The 16021-nt window shown below is 35.1% G+C and overlaps 9 protein-coding genes across 10 annotated transcripts; all 9 read left to right on the top strand.

Moving 5' to 3' along the window:
• Positions 1-881: 881 nt before the first annotated feature.
• LOC135134428 (uncharacterized) lies at positions 882-1441 on the top strand. Its single transcript, XM_064063144.1, has 3 exons — positions 882-950; positions 1000-1134; positions 1181-1441. Exons 1-3 carry the CDS (start codon positions 891-893, stop codon positions 1403-1405), a joined length of 420 nt encoding a protein of 139 aa, XP_063919214.1. The 5' UTR covers positions 882-890; the 3' UTR covers positions 1406-1441.
• Positions 1442-1889: 448 nt separating this feature from the next.
• Positions 1890-2566, top strand: LOC135134513 (uncharacterized). Its single transcript, XM_064063241.1, has 3 exons — positions 1890-2041; positions 2090-2224; positions 2272-2566. Exons 1-3 carry the CDS (start codon positions 1982-1984, stop codon positions 2518-2520), a joined length of 444 nt encoding a protein of 147 aa, XP_063919311.1. The 5' UTR covers positions 1890-1981; the 3' UTR covers positions 2521-2566.
• A 699-nt stretch (positions 2567-3265) lies between these two features.
• Positions 3266-3897, top strand: LOC135134601 (uncharacterized). The gene is made up of 3 exons (XM_064063353.1): positions 3266-3360; positions 3410-3565; positions 3614-3897. The coding sequence occupies exons 1-3, from the start codon at positions 3298-3300 to the stop codon at positions 3872-3874; spliced, it is 480 nt and encodes a 159-aa protein (XP_063919423.1). The 5' UTR covers positions 3266-3297; the 3' UTR covers positions 3875-3897.
• Positions 3898-5257: 1360 nt separating this feature from the next.
• On the top strand, positions 5258-6229 carry LOC135134673 (uncharacterized). Its single transcript, XM_064063469.1, has 3 exons — positions 5258-5619; positions 5668-5802; positions 5851-6229. Exons 1-3 carry the CDS (start codon positions 5560-5562, stop codon positions 6097-6099), a joined length of 444 nt encoding a protein of 147 aa, XP_063919539.1. The 5' UTR covers positions 5258-5559; the 3' UTR covers positions 6100-6229.
• Positions 6230-6759: 530 nt separating this feature from the next.
• LOC135134744 (uncharacterized) lies at positions 6760-7522 on the top strand. Its single transcript, XM_064063596.1, has 3 exons — positions 6760-6938; positions 6988-7143; positions 7192-7522. The coding sequence occupies exons 1-3, from the start codon at positions 6876-6878 to the stop codon at positions 7450-7452; spliced, it is 480 nt and encodes a 159-aa protein (XP_063919666.1). The 5' UTR covers positions 6760-6875; the 3' UTR covers positions 7453-7522.
• Positions 7523-8977: 1455 nt separating this feature from the next.
• On the top strand, positions 8978-9803 carry LOC135134826 (uncharacterized). Its single transcript, XM_064063704.1, has 3 exons — positions 8978-9193; positions 9242-9376; positions 9425-9803. The coding sequence occupies exons 1-3, from the start codon at positions 9134-9136 to the stop codon at positions 9671-9673; spliced, it is 444 nt and encodes a 147-aa protein (XP_063919774.1). The 5' UTR covers positions 8978-9133; the 3' UTR covers positions 9674-9803.
• Positions 9804-10289: 486 nt separating this feature from the next.
• On the top strand, positions 10290-11192 carry LOC135134900 (uncharacterized). The gene is made up of 3 exons (XM_064063823.1): positions 10290-10508; positions 10558-10713; positions 10762-11192. The coding sequence occupies exons 1-3, from the start codon at positions 10446-10448 to the stop codon at positions 11020-11022; spliced, it is 480 nt and encodes a 159-aa protein (XP_063919893.1). The 5' UTR covers positions 10290-10445; the 3' UTR covers positions 11023-11192.
• A 1453-nt stretch (positions 11193-12645) lies between these two features.
• On the top strand, positions 12646-13366 carry LOC135134976 (uncharacterized). The gene is made up of 3 exons (XM_064063939.1): positions 12646-12756; positions 12805-12939; positions 12988-13366. The coding sequence occupies exons 1-3, from the start codon at positions 12697-12699 to the stop codon at positions 13234-13236; spliced, it is 444 nt and encodes a 147-aa protein (XP_063920009.1). The 5' UTR covers positions 12646-12696; the 3' UTR covers positions 13237-13366.
• Positions 13367-13749: 383 nt separating this feature from the next.
• Positions 13750-14729, top strand: LOC135135064 (uncharacterized). Of its 2 annotated transcripts, XM_064064133.1 has the most exons (3): positions 13750-14072; positions 14122-14277; positions 14326-14729. In XM_064064133.1, the coding sequence occupies exons 1-3, from the start codon at positions 14010-14012 to the stop codon at positions 14584-14586; spliced, it is 480 nt and encodes a 159-aa protein (XP_063920203.1). In that variant the 5' UTR covers positions 13750-14009; the 3' UTR covers positions 14587-14729. The 2 variants fall into 2 exon arrangements, with proteins under 2 accessions (XP_063920203.1, XP_063920119.1); XM_064064049.1 differs by having other exon boundaries at positions 14122-14729.
• Positions 14730-16021: the final 1292 nt, after the last annotated feature.

Here is a 16021-nt window from a genome sequence, read left to right on the forward strand (position 1 = left end):
ATCTACAATTTGACACCAATTTTCAGTCGATTGAACCAATTTTGACGATTTTTTGGAAAATTTTTGAAAAATTGAAAAACTAAAAAAATCGAAAAATTGCAGAAAAGTAAAATAACAAAATTGAAAAATTGCAAATGGAAGAAATGAAGAAACGAAAAATTGAAACGTTGGAAAACTAAAAATCGAGAAAGTTAAAAATCGAAAAACATCAATGGATCAAAAAATTGGAAAACCCAAAAATTGTAAAATCGGAAAGTTATGGAATCGTCAAAGTTGCAAAGTCGAAAAACGTAACATTGAAAGATCGAGAACTGAAAAAGTAAATGTCGAGAAATTGAAAAATTAAGTTGAATAAATGAAAAAGTGAAATTTTTTTTAAATTATTATTAATTACATATTTAAAGCGAAAACTAGAAAAACTGCAAATTAAAAATTAAAGAAATGAAAAATTGAAAAATCGAGAAACTGAGAAATCTAAAATTGAAAAAACGAAAAATTACAGAATCTAAAAGCTAAAAAATTTCACACTGAAAAACGAAAAATTGAAATAGAAAAAACAATTATAAAATCGGAACATTGGAAAATCCAAAAATGTAAAAATAAAGAAAATTAAAAAACGAACCATAAACTGCAAATCGAAAATTTGAAGAAATGAAAAATTCCAGATTGGAAAAATTAAAAAATTAAAAATTGTGTCTTCAAAGAAGTCGTCGTTCGAAAATTCAATTAATTTTATGGAGTTGCTTCTGTGTTTAAGAAATGCTTACACAGCACAGGGGGCCTTCGCATGCTGCCACAGCTTCCCACGCATATTATAAACACATCGAACATTAATAAATTTGAAAAAAATATGCTTACGCCAACAAATCCGACCCAGTCGAGCTTGTACAATGGGAAGGAACAACTACTGCATTAAATCTTGCGTCGGTGTTGTGATTTTTTTGGACACTGTAAGTACGTATTTTTGACACCTCACGATGCTAAAACCAGTGTTTTCAGGGCGGCGGTTTGTATAAAATAGTCGAAACGGTGGTTAAGGCCGAAGAAATCGAACCTCGACTATTGGCTGTCCAGATCGTCGCGGGTCTGTTACTAATCCTCAGCGGAGTGTTGCTGCTGATGGGTGCAGTAAAGGTAAAAAACCGTCCGCATTGGTACACCCTTAAGAAGATTGTTTCAGAGGGAACCGAAATACGTTCTGTCCCATATTGTTCTCGTCGGTATTTGTTTGTTTCTAGCTATAATCGGGTTTCTGGTTATACTCTTAATTTTCCTGGGCAACACAACGAACGTAGGTGCTATAATAATATTTATTTCAGCGGCCGTACTTTTTTGGCGAATTTGTTTGGAATATAGTGTGTATCTGTTTTATAAAAACATGAATAGTGAGAGTCTGACTGTTTAAATTAAGTTTGCCTTAAAGAAATAAAGTCTTGAAACGTTAGGTGGTGTTTTGTCACTTATTGAAACTTAAATCATGTTATTTCAAAATTTTCATAATTCGTATGTGTTATTTATGATTTCGCCGAAAAATAAAAACTAAACAGAAGTATTTGATTTTCATTACCATAATTATCTCGCGAGTATAATAAACATCGCTCAGGATTAGTGTCACTTGAACTCAAAATCTCGGATTTCATATATTTTTTAACTGGAAGCATCATCTTCGATACCACTGGACTGATTATTATGAAATATGTAGTAACTTTGATGACGTCGTTTCAAAATTTTGCAAGAAGTTTTTTACACAGTTTCAAAAAAAGGGTCACCGAATAACCTCTGCTCCGCCTCGTCAAAAAATTATTTCTGACGTTGTTTCTTCGCCTGTTCGGAAATTTCAGCGGGTATTTCCTACTAATAACCGTCCTCCTCCTCTGCATTTCTCCGTAACCAGTTTTCGTTAAAACCATCAGCGCGCACGTTTATAAAACTCTTGTCCGCGCAGAAGACCCTCAGTAACGCTTGATCTTGAGTTGACACAATGGCGCGAAACGACTGCTGTCTTCATTTCTGGGTCGGCTTGATGGCCTTCCTCCAAATCGTAAGTAACTTAAACATCTGAGTGCATCCACTTACCATATTATTTAAGACCGCCGGAGTGTTCAGAATAATCCAAGGATTTATGCTTATCGGAGAAGTGAATTCCGTGACGCTGTGGATTTCCTTCGTGTTTGCCGTGGTGTCTTTGGTTAGCGGCTCGTTACTGGCACACGGTGCCCACAAGGTAAAAGTAGCTCATTTGTTGTTTTCGCTTAACGATTTGTGTTTTAGAAAAAACCCAAGCTAGTTTTCGCCCACATCGTCATAACTGTCACTTGTATAGTTTTAAGTGTGATCAGTTTGCTGATTATAGACTTTTTCATGTATGCGTACACGGGGGATAGTCGTGGTATATTGGCTGGGGCTTATGTGGTAGTTATTGTCATCCTCCTTGGTTGGGAGTGTGCCGTGTACAACTTTTATACAAATCTGAAGAGTGAACTGCAAGATGAGGACACCCAAGTGACTTATAAAGTGTGACGAAGAAAATTGACACTTGTGTGAAGCGAATGTGTACTGTTTTTATTACGTAACTAGTCGTAAATTTTGTTATTTTTTATTTTTGTTACGTTGAATAGGCGAATAAAATCGGCGTGGCTTAAACTCAACAATTTATTTCTTAATAACTCGAAGAATCCCGGCGTGACTCTATTTAAACCCACACTTCGGCGATCAAGGTCTTTCTCGAATTGGGTATTCGCGACTTCCGCTTCCAGGCTTTCCTTTAGTGAACGCCGCCGATGAGTCATACTACATACGAGACGAAACCCATAAGCGTCGTACCGGGGCTGCGTATGGGTTAATTTCGTAACATTATTATACAGGGTGAGTATTATAATAATGGAACCCTGACCAAATTTTGAACAGCAAGGAGAGTACCTACGTTGATCCGAAAATCGTATGTGTTAATTTTGGAATCTAGCAATAACTAATAGATGTAGTATGTTGTGCTGCATGTGTAAGAAAAGTGTTTTTGTCGATCATTTCACGATCCACGCTCTTTCCAAACAAAAAATTCGCTAAAGTAAACGGTTGCAAATATTTTCATGTTTCCATATTTTCCCAGAAGACGGAATTAAAAATAAACGGAGGATTTTATCGATGTAAATACACCAGAATGTAATAACAACTCTGCCGCTAAGTGTAAAAATTGGTTGTTTCTGCACGATCTCCTAGTCTTACAGTTTTACTCGATCACTCCTCCAAAAAACATGCGTTCTCTCTAGTCGTACTAAGAAAATTTCAAACACCACTAAAATGTGGAAGAACAACAAATACCTCAACTACTTGTGCATCGGGGTCGTCATTTTCTCCCAGATCGTAAGTAATTTAACCGTACTACATAATTCAAACCTTCCCCGTGTTCAAGATTAGTGGATTCCTGCAACAAGTTAATTTACTACCTCACCTGAACAAGGAACACGAACACTTGAACAACTTGCATAAAAGCACGCTTCATCTGTGCGTGCTTTTAAATCTGACGGGGATACTCAGCGGTTTTTCGCTACTTTTTGCAGTGATTTTGGTAAGGCGAACCGTTTTTGACGAACGACTCAAAATCGACTTTTTTCAGCGACAAACAAAGCTCGTCTTGTGTCACATCACCATGAACGCTGTGTGTGCAGTGGTGGTTTTAATTTATTTCGTCGTGGTAGTGTGCCTTAAAAAATTGGTAATCGATTTAGTGTTTGATAGTTTGTTAATTACTACCGCCGTCTATGTCTTTGTTTGTTTTTTGGAGTACTCGGTTTATTTGTACTATAAGGAGATGTTGAAAGAGAGAGAGAAAGAAGATGATGTGACGGAGTTGGTCACGAATGAGTGTGTGACTTAAATTATGGGGTCCATTTTAATATAAGGCAGAAAGTTGTCGTTTTTCTAACTACATTTGTGTTAAATGTTGGAAGAAATACAATAACTTTTTTGGTGAATTTGTTGGAATATAGTGAGTAGCTGTTTTATAAAAACATGAATAGTGAGAGTCTGACTGTTTAAATTAAGTTTGCCTTAAAGAAATAAAGTCTTGAAACGTTAGGTGGTGTTTTGTCACTTATTGAAAGTTAAATCATGTTATTTCAAAATTTTCATAACTCGTATGTGTCATTTATGATTTCGCTGAAAAATAAAAACTAAACATTAGTGTTTGAATTTCATTACCATAATTATCTCGCGAGTATAATAAACATCGCTCTTTCAAATCTTATCTATGGTGACTAAGACTAAACTAAACTAAGCTAATCGGCTACTTCGCAAGCCAGGCTTAGTGTCACTTGAATTCAAAATCTTGGATTTCCGTCTTTTTTAGTTCATATATTTTTTAACTGGATGGATCATCTTCGATACCACTGGACTGATTACACTAGTTTACAAATTTAAACTTTTTTTCGTATCCAAAAATAAAAAAAATATTTTTTACTTCTAAATTACTTACTGATAACAAATCCAAAAACGGATTATCCTTATCACGTCAGGTTTTTTCATAAATCAAAAATAATGAACTTTGCTCTTACCTTCACGTTAGTGTCAAATTGATTCATGTTAAAGCACCATTGTCGTGTAAAAAATGTCTTCGAGATCGTGCAAAGTAAGTGCAAATCAGTTTTGATATGTTTATGGTAAAATTATAGTACCTAAAGCAAGACCTGTTCAAATATGCTTAAAAAGAAGGTATCAAGGATTTTGGGACGAAAATGTGTAACTGTTGGTCTATTATAAGGGAAAGTGTCAGTACTGTCAATAAAAGAAACGCTACTGTTTATCATTTTTAATTTTCAGTCATAATGTTTATAATATATACTAGGTGTTGCTTTTATTTGATACAACCCCTGTAACTTCTTTATTCTTAAAGATAAACCTGTATTTCTTTGAGCAAATTTGTATCATTTTAAAAGATCTTTGTGAGGCCAACCTCACATTTTAATTATCACTTCCCGTAGAAAAATCAAAAGCAACCAATTATTCTAAAATCAATACTTGAAAAATTTTAAATAAAACATTGATGACAATCTAGTAGCTTGAAAAATTGACACTCATGTTATTTATTTACGTAAATGATCTTTTAAAATGATACAAATTTGCTCAAAAACTATATTTTCATATATATTTAAAAATAAAAACGTTACAAGAGTTGTATAAAAGAAAAGAAATACGGGGTATGTTTATATAAATATCTCAAAAACCTGACGTGATAGATTTTTTTCTGCTTTCAGATTTGAATTTCCCGAACCCAAATCCTTTAGATTCAACTATTTTTGTCTTTGGATATAAAACCTTGTAAACTAGTGTTATCATGAAATATGTAGTAACTATGATGACCTCTGCTTCGCCTCGTCAAAACATTATTTCTGACGTTTTTTCTTCGCCTGTTGGGAAATTTCAGCAGGTATTGCCTGCTAATAACTGTCCTCCTCCTCTACATTTCTCCATAACTAGTTCTCGTTAAAAACAACAGCGCGCACGTTTATAAAAGTCTTGTCCGCGCAGAAAACCCTCAGTAACGCTTGATCTTAAGTTGACACAATGGCGCGAAACGATTGCTGTCTTCATTTCTGGGTCGGCTTGATGGCCTTCCTCCAAATCGTAAGTAACTTAAACATCTGAGTGCATCCACTTACCGTATTATTTAAGACCGCCGGAGTGTTCAGAATAATCCAAGGACTTATGCTTATCGGAAATGTGGATTCCGAGACGCTGTGTATTTTCTTCTTGTTTGCCGTGGTGTCCTTGGTTAGCGGCTCGTTACTGGCACACGGTGCCCACAAGGTAAAAGTAGCTCATTTGTTAGTTTTCGCTTAACGATTTGTGTTTTAGAAAAAACCCAAGCTAGTTTTCGCCCACATCGTCATGACTGTCATTTGTATGGTTTTGAGTGTAATCGGTTTGCTGATTATAGTCTTTTTCGTGGATGGGTACACGGGGGATAGTCTTGCTATAGTCGCTGGGGCTTATGTGGTTGTTCTTTTCATCCTCGTTGGTTTGGAGTGTGCCGTGTACAACTTTTATACAAATCTGAAGAGTGAACTTCAAGATGAGGACACCCAAATGACTTATAAAGTGTGACGAAGAAAATTAACACTCGTGTGAAGCGAGTGTCTGCTGTTTTTATTACGTAACTAGTCTGTATATATCGTTATTTTTTTACTTTTGTTACGTTGAATAGGCGAATAAAATCGGCGTGGCTTAAACTCAACTCGAATTTACTTTACAAAACAATCCCGGCGTGACTCTATTTAAACCCATACTTCGACGATCAAGGTCTTTCTCGAATTGGGTATTCGCGACTGCCGCTTCCAGGCTTTGCTTTAGTGAACGCCGCCGATGAGTCATACTACATACGAGACGAAACACATAAGCGTTGTACCGGGGCTGCGTATGGGTTAATTTGGTAACATTATTATACAGGGTGAGTATTATAATAATGGGACCCTGACCAAATTTTGAACAGCAAGGAGAGTACCTACGTTGATCCGAAAAACGTATGTGTTAATTTTGGAATCTAGCAATAACTAATAGATGTAGTATGTTGTGCTGCATGTGTAAGAAAAGTGTTTTTATCGATCATTTCACGATCCACGCGCTTTCCAAACAAAAAACTCCTTAAGTAAACAGTTGCAAATATTTTCATGTTTCCATATTTTCCCAGAAGACGGAATTAAAAATAAACGCAGGATTTTATCGATGTAAATACACCAGAATGTAATAACAACTCTGCCGCTAAGTGTAAAAATTGGTTGTTTCTGCACGATCTCCCAGACTTACAGTTTTGCTCGACCACTCCTCCAAAAAACATGCGTTTTGTCTAGTCCTACTTTAGAAAATTCCTAAACACCACTAAAATGTGGAAGAACAACAAATACCTCAACTATTTGTGCATCGGGGTCGTCATTTTCTCCCAGATCGTAAGTAATTTAACCGTACTACATAATTCAAACCTACCCCGTGTTCAAGATTAGTGGATTCCTGCAACAAGTTAATTTACTACCTCACCTGAACAAGGAACACGAACACTTGAACAACTTGCATAAAAGCACGCTTCATTTGTGCGTTCTTTTAAATCTGACGGGGATACTCAGCGGTTTTTCGCTACTTTTTGCAGTGATTTTGGTAAGGCGATCCGTTTTTGACGAACGACTCAAAATCGATTTTTTTCAGCGACAAACAAAGCTCGTCTTGTGTCACATCACCATGAACGCTGTGTGTGCAGTGGTGGTTCTAATTTATTTCGTAGTGGTAGTATGCCTTAAAAAATTGGTAATCGATTTAGTGTTTGATAGTTTGTTAATTACTACAGCCGTCTATACCTTTGTTTGTTTTTTGGAGTATTCGGTTTATTTGTACTATAAGGAGATGTTGAGAGAGAGAGAGAAAGAACATGATGTGACGGAGTTGGTCACGAATGAGTGTGTGACTTAAATTATGGGGTCCATTTTAGTATAAGGCAGAAAGTTGTCGTTTTTCTAACTATATTTGTGTTAACTGTTGGAAGAAATACAATAACTTTTTTGGCGAATTTGTTTGGAATATAGTATCTGTTTTACAAAAACATGGATAGTGAGAGTCTGACTGTTTAAATTAAGTTTGCCTTAAAGAAATAAAGTCTTGAAACGTTAGGTGGTGTTTTGTCACTTATTGAAAGTTAAATCATGTTATTTCAAAATTTTCATAACTCGTATGTGTCATTTATGATTTCGCCGAAAAATAAAAACTAAACATTAGTGTTTGAATTTCATTACCATAATCATCTCGCGAGTATAATAAACATCGCTCTTTCAAATCTTATCTATGGTGACTAAGACTAAACTAAACTAAGCTAATCGGCTACTTCGCAAGCCAGGCTTAGTGTCACTTGAACTCAAAATCTTGGATTTCCGTCTTTTTTAGTTCATATATTTTTTAACTGGATGGATCATCTTCGATACCACTGGACTGATTACACTAGTTTACAAATTTAAACTTTTTTTCGTATCCAAAGATAAAAAAAATATTTTTTACTTCTAAATTATTTACTGATAACAAATCCAAAAACGGATTATCCTTATCACGTCAGGTTTTTTCATAAATCAAAAATAATGAACTTTGCTCTTACCTTCACGTTAGTGTCAAATTGATCCATGTTAAAGCACCATTGTCGTGTAAAAAATGTCTTCGAGATCGTGCAAAGTAAGTGCAAATCAGTTTTGATATGTTTATGGTAAAATTATAGTACCTAAAGCAAGACCTGTTCAAATATGCTTAAAAAGAAGGTATCAAGGATTTTGGGACGAAAATGTGTAACTGTTGGTCTATTATAAGGGAAACTGTCTATACTGTCAATAAAAGAAACGCTACTGTTTATCATTTTTAATTTTCAGTCATAATGTTTATAATATATACTGGGTGTTGCTTTTATTTGATACAACCCCTGTAACTTCTTTATTCTTAAAGATAAACCTGTATTTCTTTGAGCAAATTTGTATAAATTTAAAAGATCTTTGTGAGGCCAACCTCACATTTTTGTTATCACTTCCCGTAGAAAAATCAAAAGCAACCAATTATTCTAAAATCAATACTAGAAAAATTTTAAATAAAACATTGATGACAATCTAGTAGCTTGAAAAATTGACACTCATGTTATTTATTTACGTAAATGATCTTTTAAAATGATACAAATTTGCTCAAAAACTATATTTTCATATATATTTAAAAATAAAAACGTTACAAGAGTTGTATAAAAGAAAAGAAATACGGGGTATGTTTATATAAATATCTCAAACACCTGACGTGATAGATTTTTTCTGCTTTCAGATTTGAATTTCCCGAACCCAAATCCTTTAGGTTCAACTATTTTTGTCTTTGGATATAAAACCTTGTAAATTAGTGTTATCATGAAATATGTAATAACTATGATGACCTCTGCTTCGCCTCGTCAAAACAGTATTTCTGACGTTTTTTCTTCGCCTGTTGGGAAATTTCAGCAGGTATTTCCTGCTAATAACTGTCCTCCTCCTATACATTTCTCCATAACTAGTTCTCGTTAAAAACAACAGCGCGCACGTTTATAAAAGTCTTGTCCGCGCAGAAAACCCTCAGTAACGCTTGATCTTAAGTTGACACAATGGCGCGAAACGACTGCTGTCTTCATTTCTGGGTCGGCTTGATGGCCTTCCTCCAAATCGTAAGTAACTTAAACATCTGAGTGCATCCACTTACCATATTATTTAAGACCGCCGGAGTGTTCAGAATAATCCAAGGACTTATGCTTATCGGAAATGTGGATTCCGAGACGCTGAGTATTTTCTTCTTGTTTGCCGTGGTGTCCTTGGTTAGCGGCTCGTTACTGGCACACGGTGCCCACAAGGTAAAAGTAGCTCATTTGTTAGTTTTCGCTTAACGATTTGTGTTTTAGAAAAAACCCAAGCTAGTTTTCGCCCACATCGTCATAACTGTCATTTGTATGGTTTTGAGTGTAATCGGTTTGCTGATTATAGTCTTTTTCGTGGATGGGTACACGGGGGATAGTCTTGCTATAGTCGCTGGGGCTTATGTGGTTGTTCTTTTCATCCTCGTTGGTTTGGAGTGTGCCGTGTACAACTTTTATACAAATCTGAAGAGTGAACTTCAAGATGAGGACACCCAAATGACTTATAAAGTGTGACGAAGAAAATTAACACTCGTGTGAAGCGAGTGTCTGCTGTTTTTATTACGTAACTAGTCTGTATATATCGTTATTTTTTTACTTTTGTTACGTTGAATAGGCGAATAAAATCGGCGTGGCTTAAACTCAACTCGAATTTACTTTACAAAACAATCCCGGCGTGACTCTATTTAAACCCATACTTCGACGATCAAGGTCTTTCTCGAATTGGGTATTCGCGACTGCCGCTTCCAGGCTTTGCTTTAGTGAACGCCGCCGATGAGTCATACTACATACGAGACGAAACACATAAGCGTTGTACCGGGGCTGCGTATGGGTTAATTTGGTAACATTATTATACAGGGTGAGTATTATAATAATGGGACCCTGACCAAATTTTGAACAGCAAGGAGAGTACCTACGTTGATCCGAAAAACGTATGTGTTAATTTTGGAATCTAGCAATAACTAATAGATGTAGTATGTTGTGCTGCATGTGTAAGAAAAGTGTTTTTATCGATCATTTCACGATCCACGCGCTTTCCAAACAAAAAACTCCTTAAGTAAACAGTTGCAAATATTTTCATGTTTCCATATTTTCCCAGAAGACGGAATTAAAAATAAACGCAGGATTTTATCGATGTAAATACACCAGAATGTAATAACAACTCTGCCGCTAAGTGTAAAAATTGGTTGTTTCTGCACGATCTCCCAGACTTACAGTTTTACTCGATCACTCCTCCAAAAAACATGCGTTCTCTCTAGTCGTACTAAGAAAATTTCCAACCACTAAAATGTGGAAGAACAACAAATACCTCAACTATTTGTGCATCGGGGTCGTCATTTTCTCCCAGATCGTAAGTAATTCAACCGTACTACATAATTCAAACCTACCCCGTGTTCAAGATTAGCGGATTCCTGCAACAAGTTAATTTACTACCTCACCTGAACAAGGAACACGAACACTTGAACAATTTGCATAAAAGCACGCTTCATCTGTGCGTTCTTTTAAATCTGACGGGGATACTCAGCGGTTTTTCGCTACTTTTTGCAGTGATTTTGGTAAGGCGATCCGTTTTTGACGAACGACTCAAAATGGGTTTTTTTCAGCGACAAACAAAGCTCGTCTTGTGTCACATCACCATGAACGCTGTGTGTGCGGTGGTGGTTCTACTTTATTTCGTAGTGGTAGTGTACCTTAAAAAATTGGTAATTGATTTAGTGTTTGATAGTTTGTTAATTACTACGGCCGTCTATGTCTTTGTTTGTTTTTTGGAGTATTCGGTTTATTTGTACTATAAGGAGATGTTGAAAGAGAGAGAGAAAGAAGATGATGTGACGGAGTTGGTCACGAATGAGTGTGTGACTTAAATTATGGGGTCCATTTTAATATAAGGCAGAAAGTTGTCGTTTTTCTAACTATATTTGTGTTAACTGTTGGAAGAAATACAATAACTTTTTTGGCGAATTTGTTTGGAATATAGTATCTGTTTTACAAAAACATGAATAGTGAGAGTCTGACTGTTTAAATTAAGTTTGCCTTAAAGAAATAAAGTCTTGAAACGTTAGGTGGTGTTTTGTCACTTATTGAAAGTTAAATCATGTTATTTCAAAATTTTCATAAGTCGTATGTGTCATTTATGATTTCGCCGAAAAATAAAAACTGAACATTAGTGTTTGAATTTCATTACCATAATCATCTCGCGAGTATAATAAACATCGCTCTTTCAAATCTTATCTATGGTGACTAAGACTAAACTAAACTAAGCTAATCGGCTACTGCGCAAGCCAGGCTTAGTGTCACTTGAACTCAAAATCTTGGATTTCCGTCTTTTTTAGTTCATATATTTTTTAACTGGATGGATCATCTTCGATACCACTGGACTGATTACACTAGTTTACAAATTTAAACTTTTTTTCGTATCCAAAAATAAAAAAAATATTTTTTACTTCTAAATTATTTACTGATAACAAATCCAAAAACGGATTATCCTTATCACGTCAGGTTTTTTCATAAATCAAAAATAATGAACTTTGCTCTTACCTTCACGTTAGTGTCAAATTGATTCATGTTAAAGCACCATTGTCGTGTAAAAAATGTCTTCGAGATCGTGCAAAGTAAGTGCAAATCAGTTTTGATATGTTTATGGTAAAATTATAGTACCTAAAGCAAGACCTGTTCAAATATGCTTAAAAAGAAGGTATCAAGGATTTTGGGACGAAAATGTGTAACTGTTGGTCTATTATAAGGGAAACTGTCTATACTGTCAATAAAAGAAACGCTACTGTTTATCATTTTTAATTTTCAGTCATAATGTTTATAATATATACTGGGTGTTGCTTTTATTTGATACAACCCCTGTAACTTCTTTATTCTTAAAGATAAACCTGTATTTCTTTGAGCAAATTTGTATCATTTTAAAAGATCTTTGTGAGGCCAACCTCACATTTTTATTATCACTTCCCGTAGAAAAATCAAAAGCAACCAATTATTCTAAAATCAATACTTGAAAAATTTTAAATAAAACATTGATGACAATCTAGTAGCTTGAAAAATTGACACTCATGTTATTTATTTACGTAAATGATCTTTTAAAATGATACAAATTTGCTCAAAAACTATATTTTCATATATATTTAAAAATAAAAACGTTACAAGAGTTGTATAAAAGAAAAGAAATACGCGGTATGTTTATATAAATATCTCAAAAACCTGACTTGATAGATTTTTTCTGCTTTCAGATTTGAATTTCCCGAATCCTTTAGATTCAACTATTTTTGTCTTTGGATATAAAACCTTGTAAACTAGTGTTATCATGAAATATGTAGTAACTATGATGACCTCTGCTTCGCCTCGTCAAAACATTATTTCTGACGTTTTTTCTTCGCCTGTTGGGAAATTTCAGCGGGCATTTCCTGCTAATAACTGTCCTCCTCCTCTACATTTCTCCATAACTAGTTCTCGTTAAAAACAACAGCGCGACGTTTATAAAAGTCTTGTCCGCGCAGAAAACCCTCAGTAACGCTTGATCTTAAGTTGACACAATGGCGCGAAACGACTGCTGTCTTCATTTCTGGGTCGGCTTGATGGCCTTCCTCCAAATCGTAAGTAACTTAAACATCTGAGTGCATCCACTTACCATATTATTTAAGACCGCCGGAGTGTTCAGAATAATCCAAGGACTTATGCTTATCGGAATAGTGGATTCCGAGACGCTGTGTATTTTCTTCTTGTTTGCCGTGGTGTCCTTGGTTAGCGGCTCGTTACTGGCACACGGTGCCCACAAGGTAAAAGTAGCTCATTTGTTAGTTTTCGCTTAACGATTTGTGTTTTAGAAAAAACCCAAGCTAGTTTTCGCCCACATCGTCATAACTGTCATTTGTATGGTTTTGAGTGTAATCGGTTTGCTGATTATAGTCTTTTTCGTGGATGGGTACACGGGGGATAGTCTTGCTATATTGGCTGGGGCTTATGTGGTTGTTCTTTTCATCCTCGTTGGTTTGGAGTGTGCCGTGTACAACTTTTATACAAATCTGAAGAGTGAACTTCAAGATGAGGACACCCAAATGACTTATAAAGTGTGACGAAGAAAATTAACACTCGTGTGAAGCGAGTGTCTGCTGTTTTTATTACGTAACTAGTCTGTATATATCGTTATTTTTTTACTTTTGTTACGTTGAATAGGCGAATAAAATCGGCGTGGCTTAAACTCAACTCGAATTTACTTTACAAAACAATCCCGGCGTGACTCTATTTAAACCCATACTTCGGCGATCAAGGTCTTTCTCGAATTGGGTATTCGCGACTTCCGCTTCCAGGCTTTCCTTTAGTGAACGCCGCCGATGAGTCATACTACATACGAGACGAAACCCATAAGCATCGTACCGGGGCTGCGTATGGGTTAATTTGGTAACATTATTATACAGGGTGAGTATTATAATAATGGAACCCTGACCAAATTTTGAACAGCAAGGAGAGTACCCACGTTGATCCGAAAAACGTATGTGTTAATTTTGGAATCTAGCAATAACTAATAGATGTAGTATGTTGTGCTGCATGTGTAAGAAAAGTGTTTTTGTCGATCATTTCACGATCCACGCTCTTTCCAAACAAAAAATTCGCTAAAGTAAACGGTTGCAAATATTTTCATGTTTCCATATTTTCCCAGAAGACGGAATTAAAAATAAACGGAGGATTTTATCGATGTAAATACACCAGAATGTAATAACAACTCTGCCGCTAAGTGTAAAAATTGGTTGTTTCTGCACGATCTCCCAGACTTACAGTTTTACTCGATCACTCCTCCAAAAAACATGCGTTCTCTCTAGTCGTACTAAGAAAATTTCCAACCACTAAAATGTGGAAGAACAACAAATACCTCAACTATTTGTGCATCGGGGTCGTCATTTTCTCCCAGATCGTAAGTAATTTAACCGTACTACATAATTCAAACCTTCCCCGTGTTCAAGATTAGTGGATTCCTGCAACAAGTTAATTTACTACCTCACCTGAACAAGGAACACGAACACTTGAACAACTTGCATAAAAGCACGCTTCATCTGTGCGTTCTTTTAAATCTGACGGGGATACTCAGCGGTTTTTCACTACTTTTTGCAGTGATTTTGGTAAGGCGACCCTTTCTTGACGAACGACTCAAAATCGATTTTTTTCAGCGACAAACAAAGCTCGTCTTGTGTCACATCACCATGAACGCTGTGTGTGCGGTGGTGGTTCTACTTTATTTCGTAGTGGTAGTGTACCTTAAAAAATTGGTAATTGATTTAGTGTTTGATAGTTTGTTAATTACTACGGCCGTCTATGTCTTCGTTTGTTTTTTGGAGTATTCGGTTTATTTGTACTATAAGGAGATGTTGAAAGAGAGAGAGAAAGAAGATGATGTGACGGAGTTGGTCACGAATGAGTGTGTGACTTAAATTATGGGGTCCATTTTAATATAAGGCAGAAAGTTGTCGTTTTTCTAACTATATTTGTGTTAACTGTTGGAAGAAATACAATAACTTTTTTGGCGAATTTGTTTGGAATATAGTATCTGTTTTACAAAAACATGAATAGTGAGAGTCTGACTGTTTAAATTATGTTTGCCTTAAAGAAATAAAGTCTTGAAACGTTAGGTGGTGTTTTGTCACTTATTGAAAGTTAAATCATGTTATTTCAAAATTTTCATAACTCGTATGTGTCATTTATGATTTCGCCGAAAAATAAAAACTAAACATTAGTGTTTGAATTTCATTACCATAATCATCTCGCGAGTATAATAAACATCGCTCTTTCAAATCTTATCTATGGTGACTAAGACTAAACTAAACTAAGCTAATCGGCTACTTCGCAAGCCAGGCTTAGTGTCACTTGAACTCAAAATCTTGGATTTCCGTCTTTTTTAGTTCATATATTTTTTAACTGGATGGATCATCTTCGATACCACTGGACTGATTACACTAGTTTACAAATTTAAACTTTTTTTCGTATCCAAAAATAAAAAAAATATTTTTTACTTCTAAATTACTTACTGATAACAAATCCAAAAACGGATTATCCTTATCACGTCAGGTTTTTTCATAAATCAAAAATAATGAACTTTGCTCTTACCTTCACGTTAGTGTCAAATTGATTCATGTTAAAGCACCATTGTCGTGTAAAAAATGTCTTCGAGATCGTGCAAAGTAAGTGCAAATCAGTTTTGATATGTTTATGGTAAAATTATAGTACCTAAAGCAAGACCTGTTCAAATATGCTTAAAAAGAAGGTATCAAGGATTTTGGGACGAAAATGTGTAACTGTTGGTCTATTATAAGGGAAACTGTCAGTACTGTCAATAAAAGAAACGCTACTGTTTATCATTTTTAATTTTCAGTCATAATGTTTATAATATATACTGGGTGTTGCTTTTATTTGATACAACCCCTGTAACTTCTTTATTCTTAAAGATAAACCTGTATTTCTTTGAGCAAATTTGTATCATTTTAAAAGATCTTTGTGAGGCCAACCTCACATTTTTATTATCACTTCCCGTAGAAAAATCAAAAGCAACCAATTATTCTAAAATCAATACTTGAAAAATTTTAAATAAAACATTGATGACAATCTAGTAGCTTGAAAAATTGACACTCATGTTATTTATTTACGTAAATGATCTTTTAAAATGATACAAATTTGCTCAAAAACTATATTTTCATATATATTTAAAAATAAAAACGTTGCAAGAGTTGTATAAAAGAAAAGAAATACGGGGTATGTTTATATAAATATCTCAAAAACCTGACGTGATAGATTTTTTCTGCTTTCAGATTTGAATTTCCCGAACCCAAATCCTTTAGATTCAACTATTTTTGTCTTTGGATATAAAACCTT

The sequence above is a fragment of the Zophobas morio genome, unplaced genomic scaffold (assembly GCF_036711695.1).
Source record: "Zophobas morio isolate AGI-343-1 ecotype UQ-CSIRO unplaced genomic scaffold, CSIRO_AGI_Zmor_V1 ptg000002l, whole genome shotgun sequence".
Classification (NCBI taxonomy): Eukaryota; Metazoa; Arthropoda; class Insecta; order Coleoptera; family Tenebrionidae; genus Zophobas; species Zophobas morio.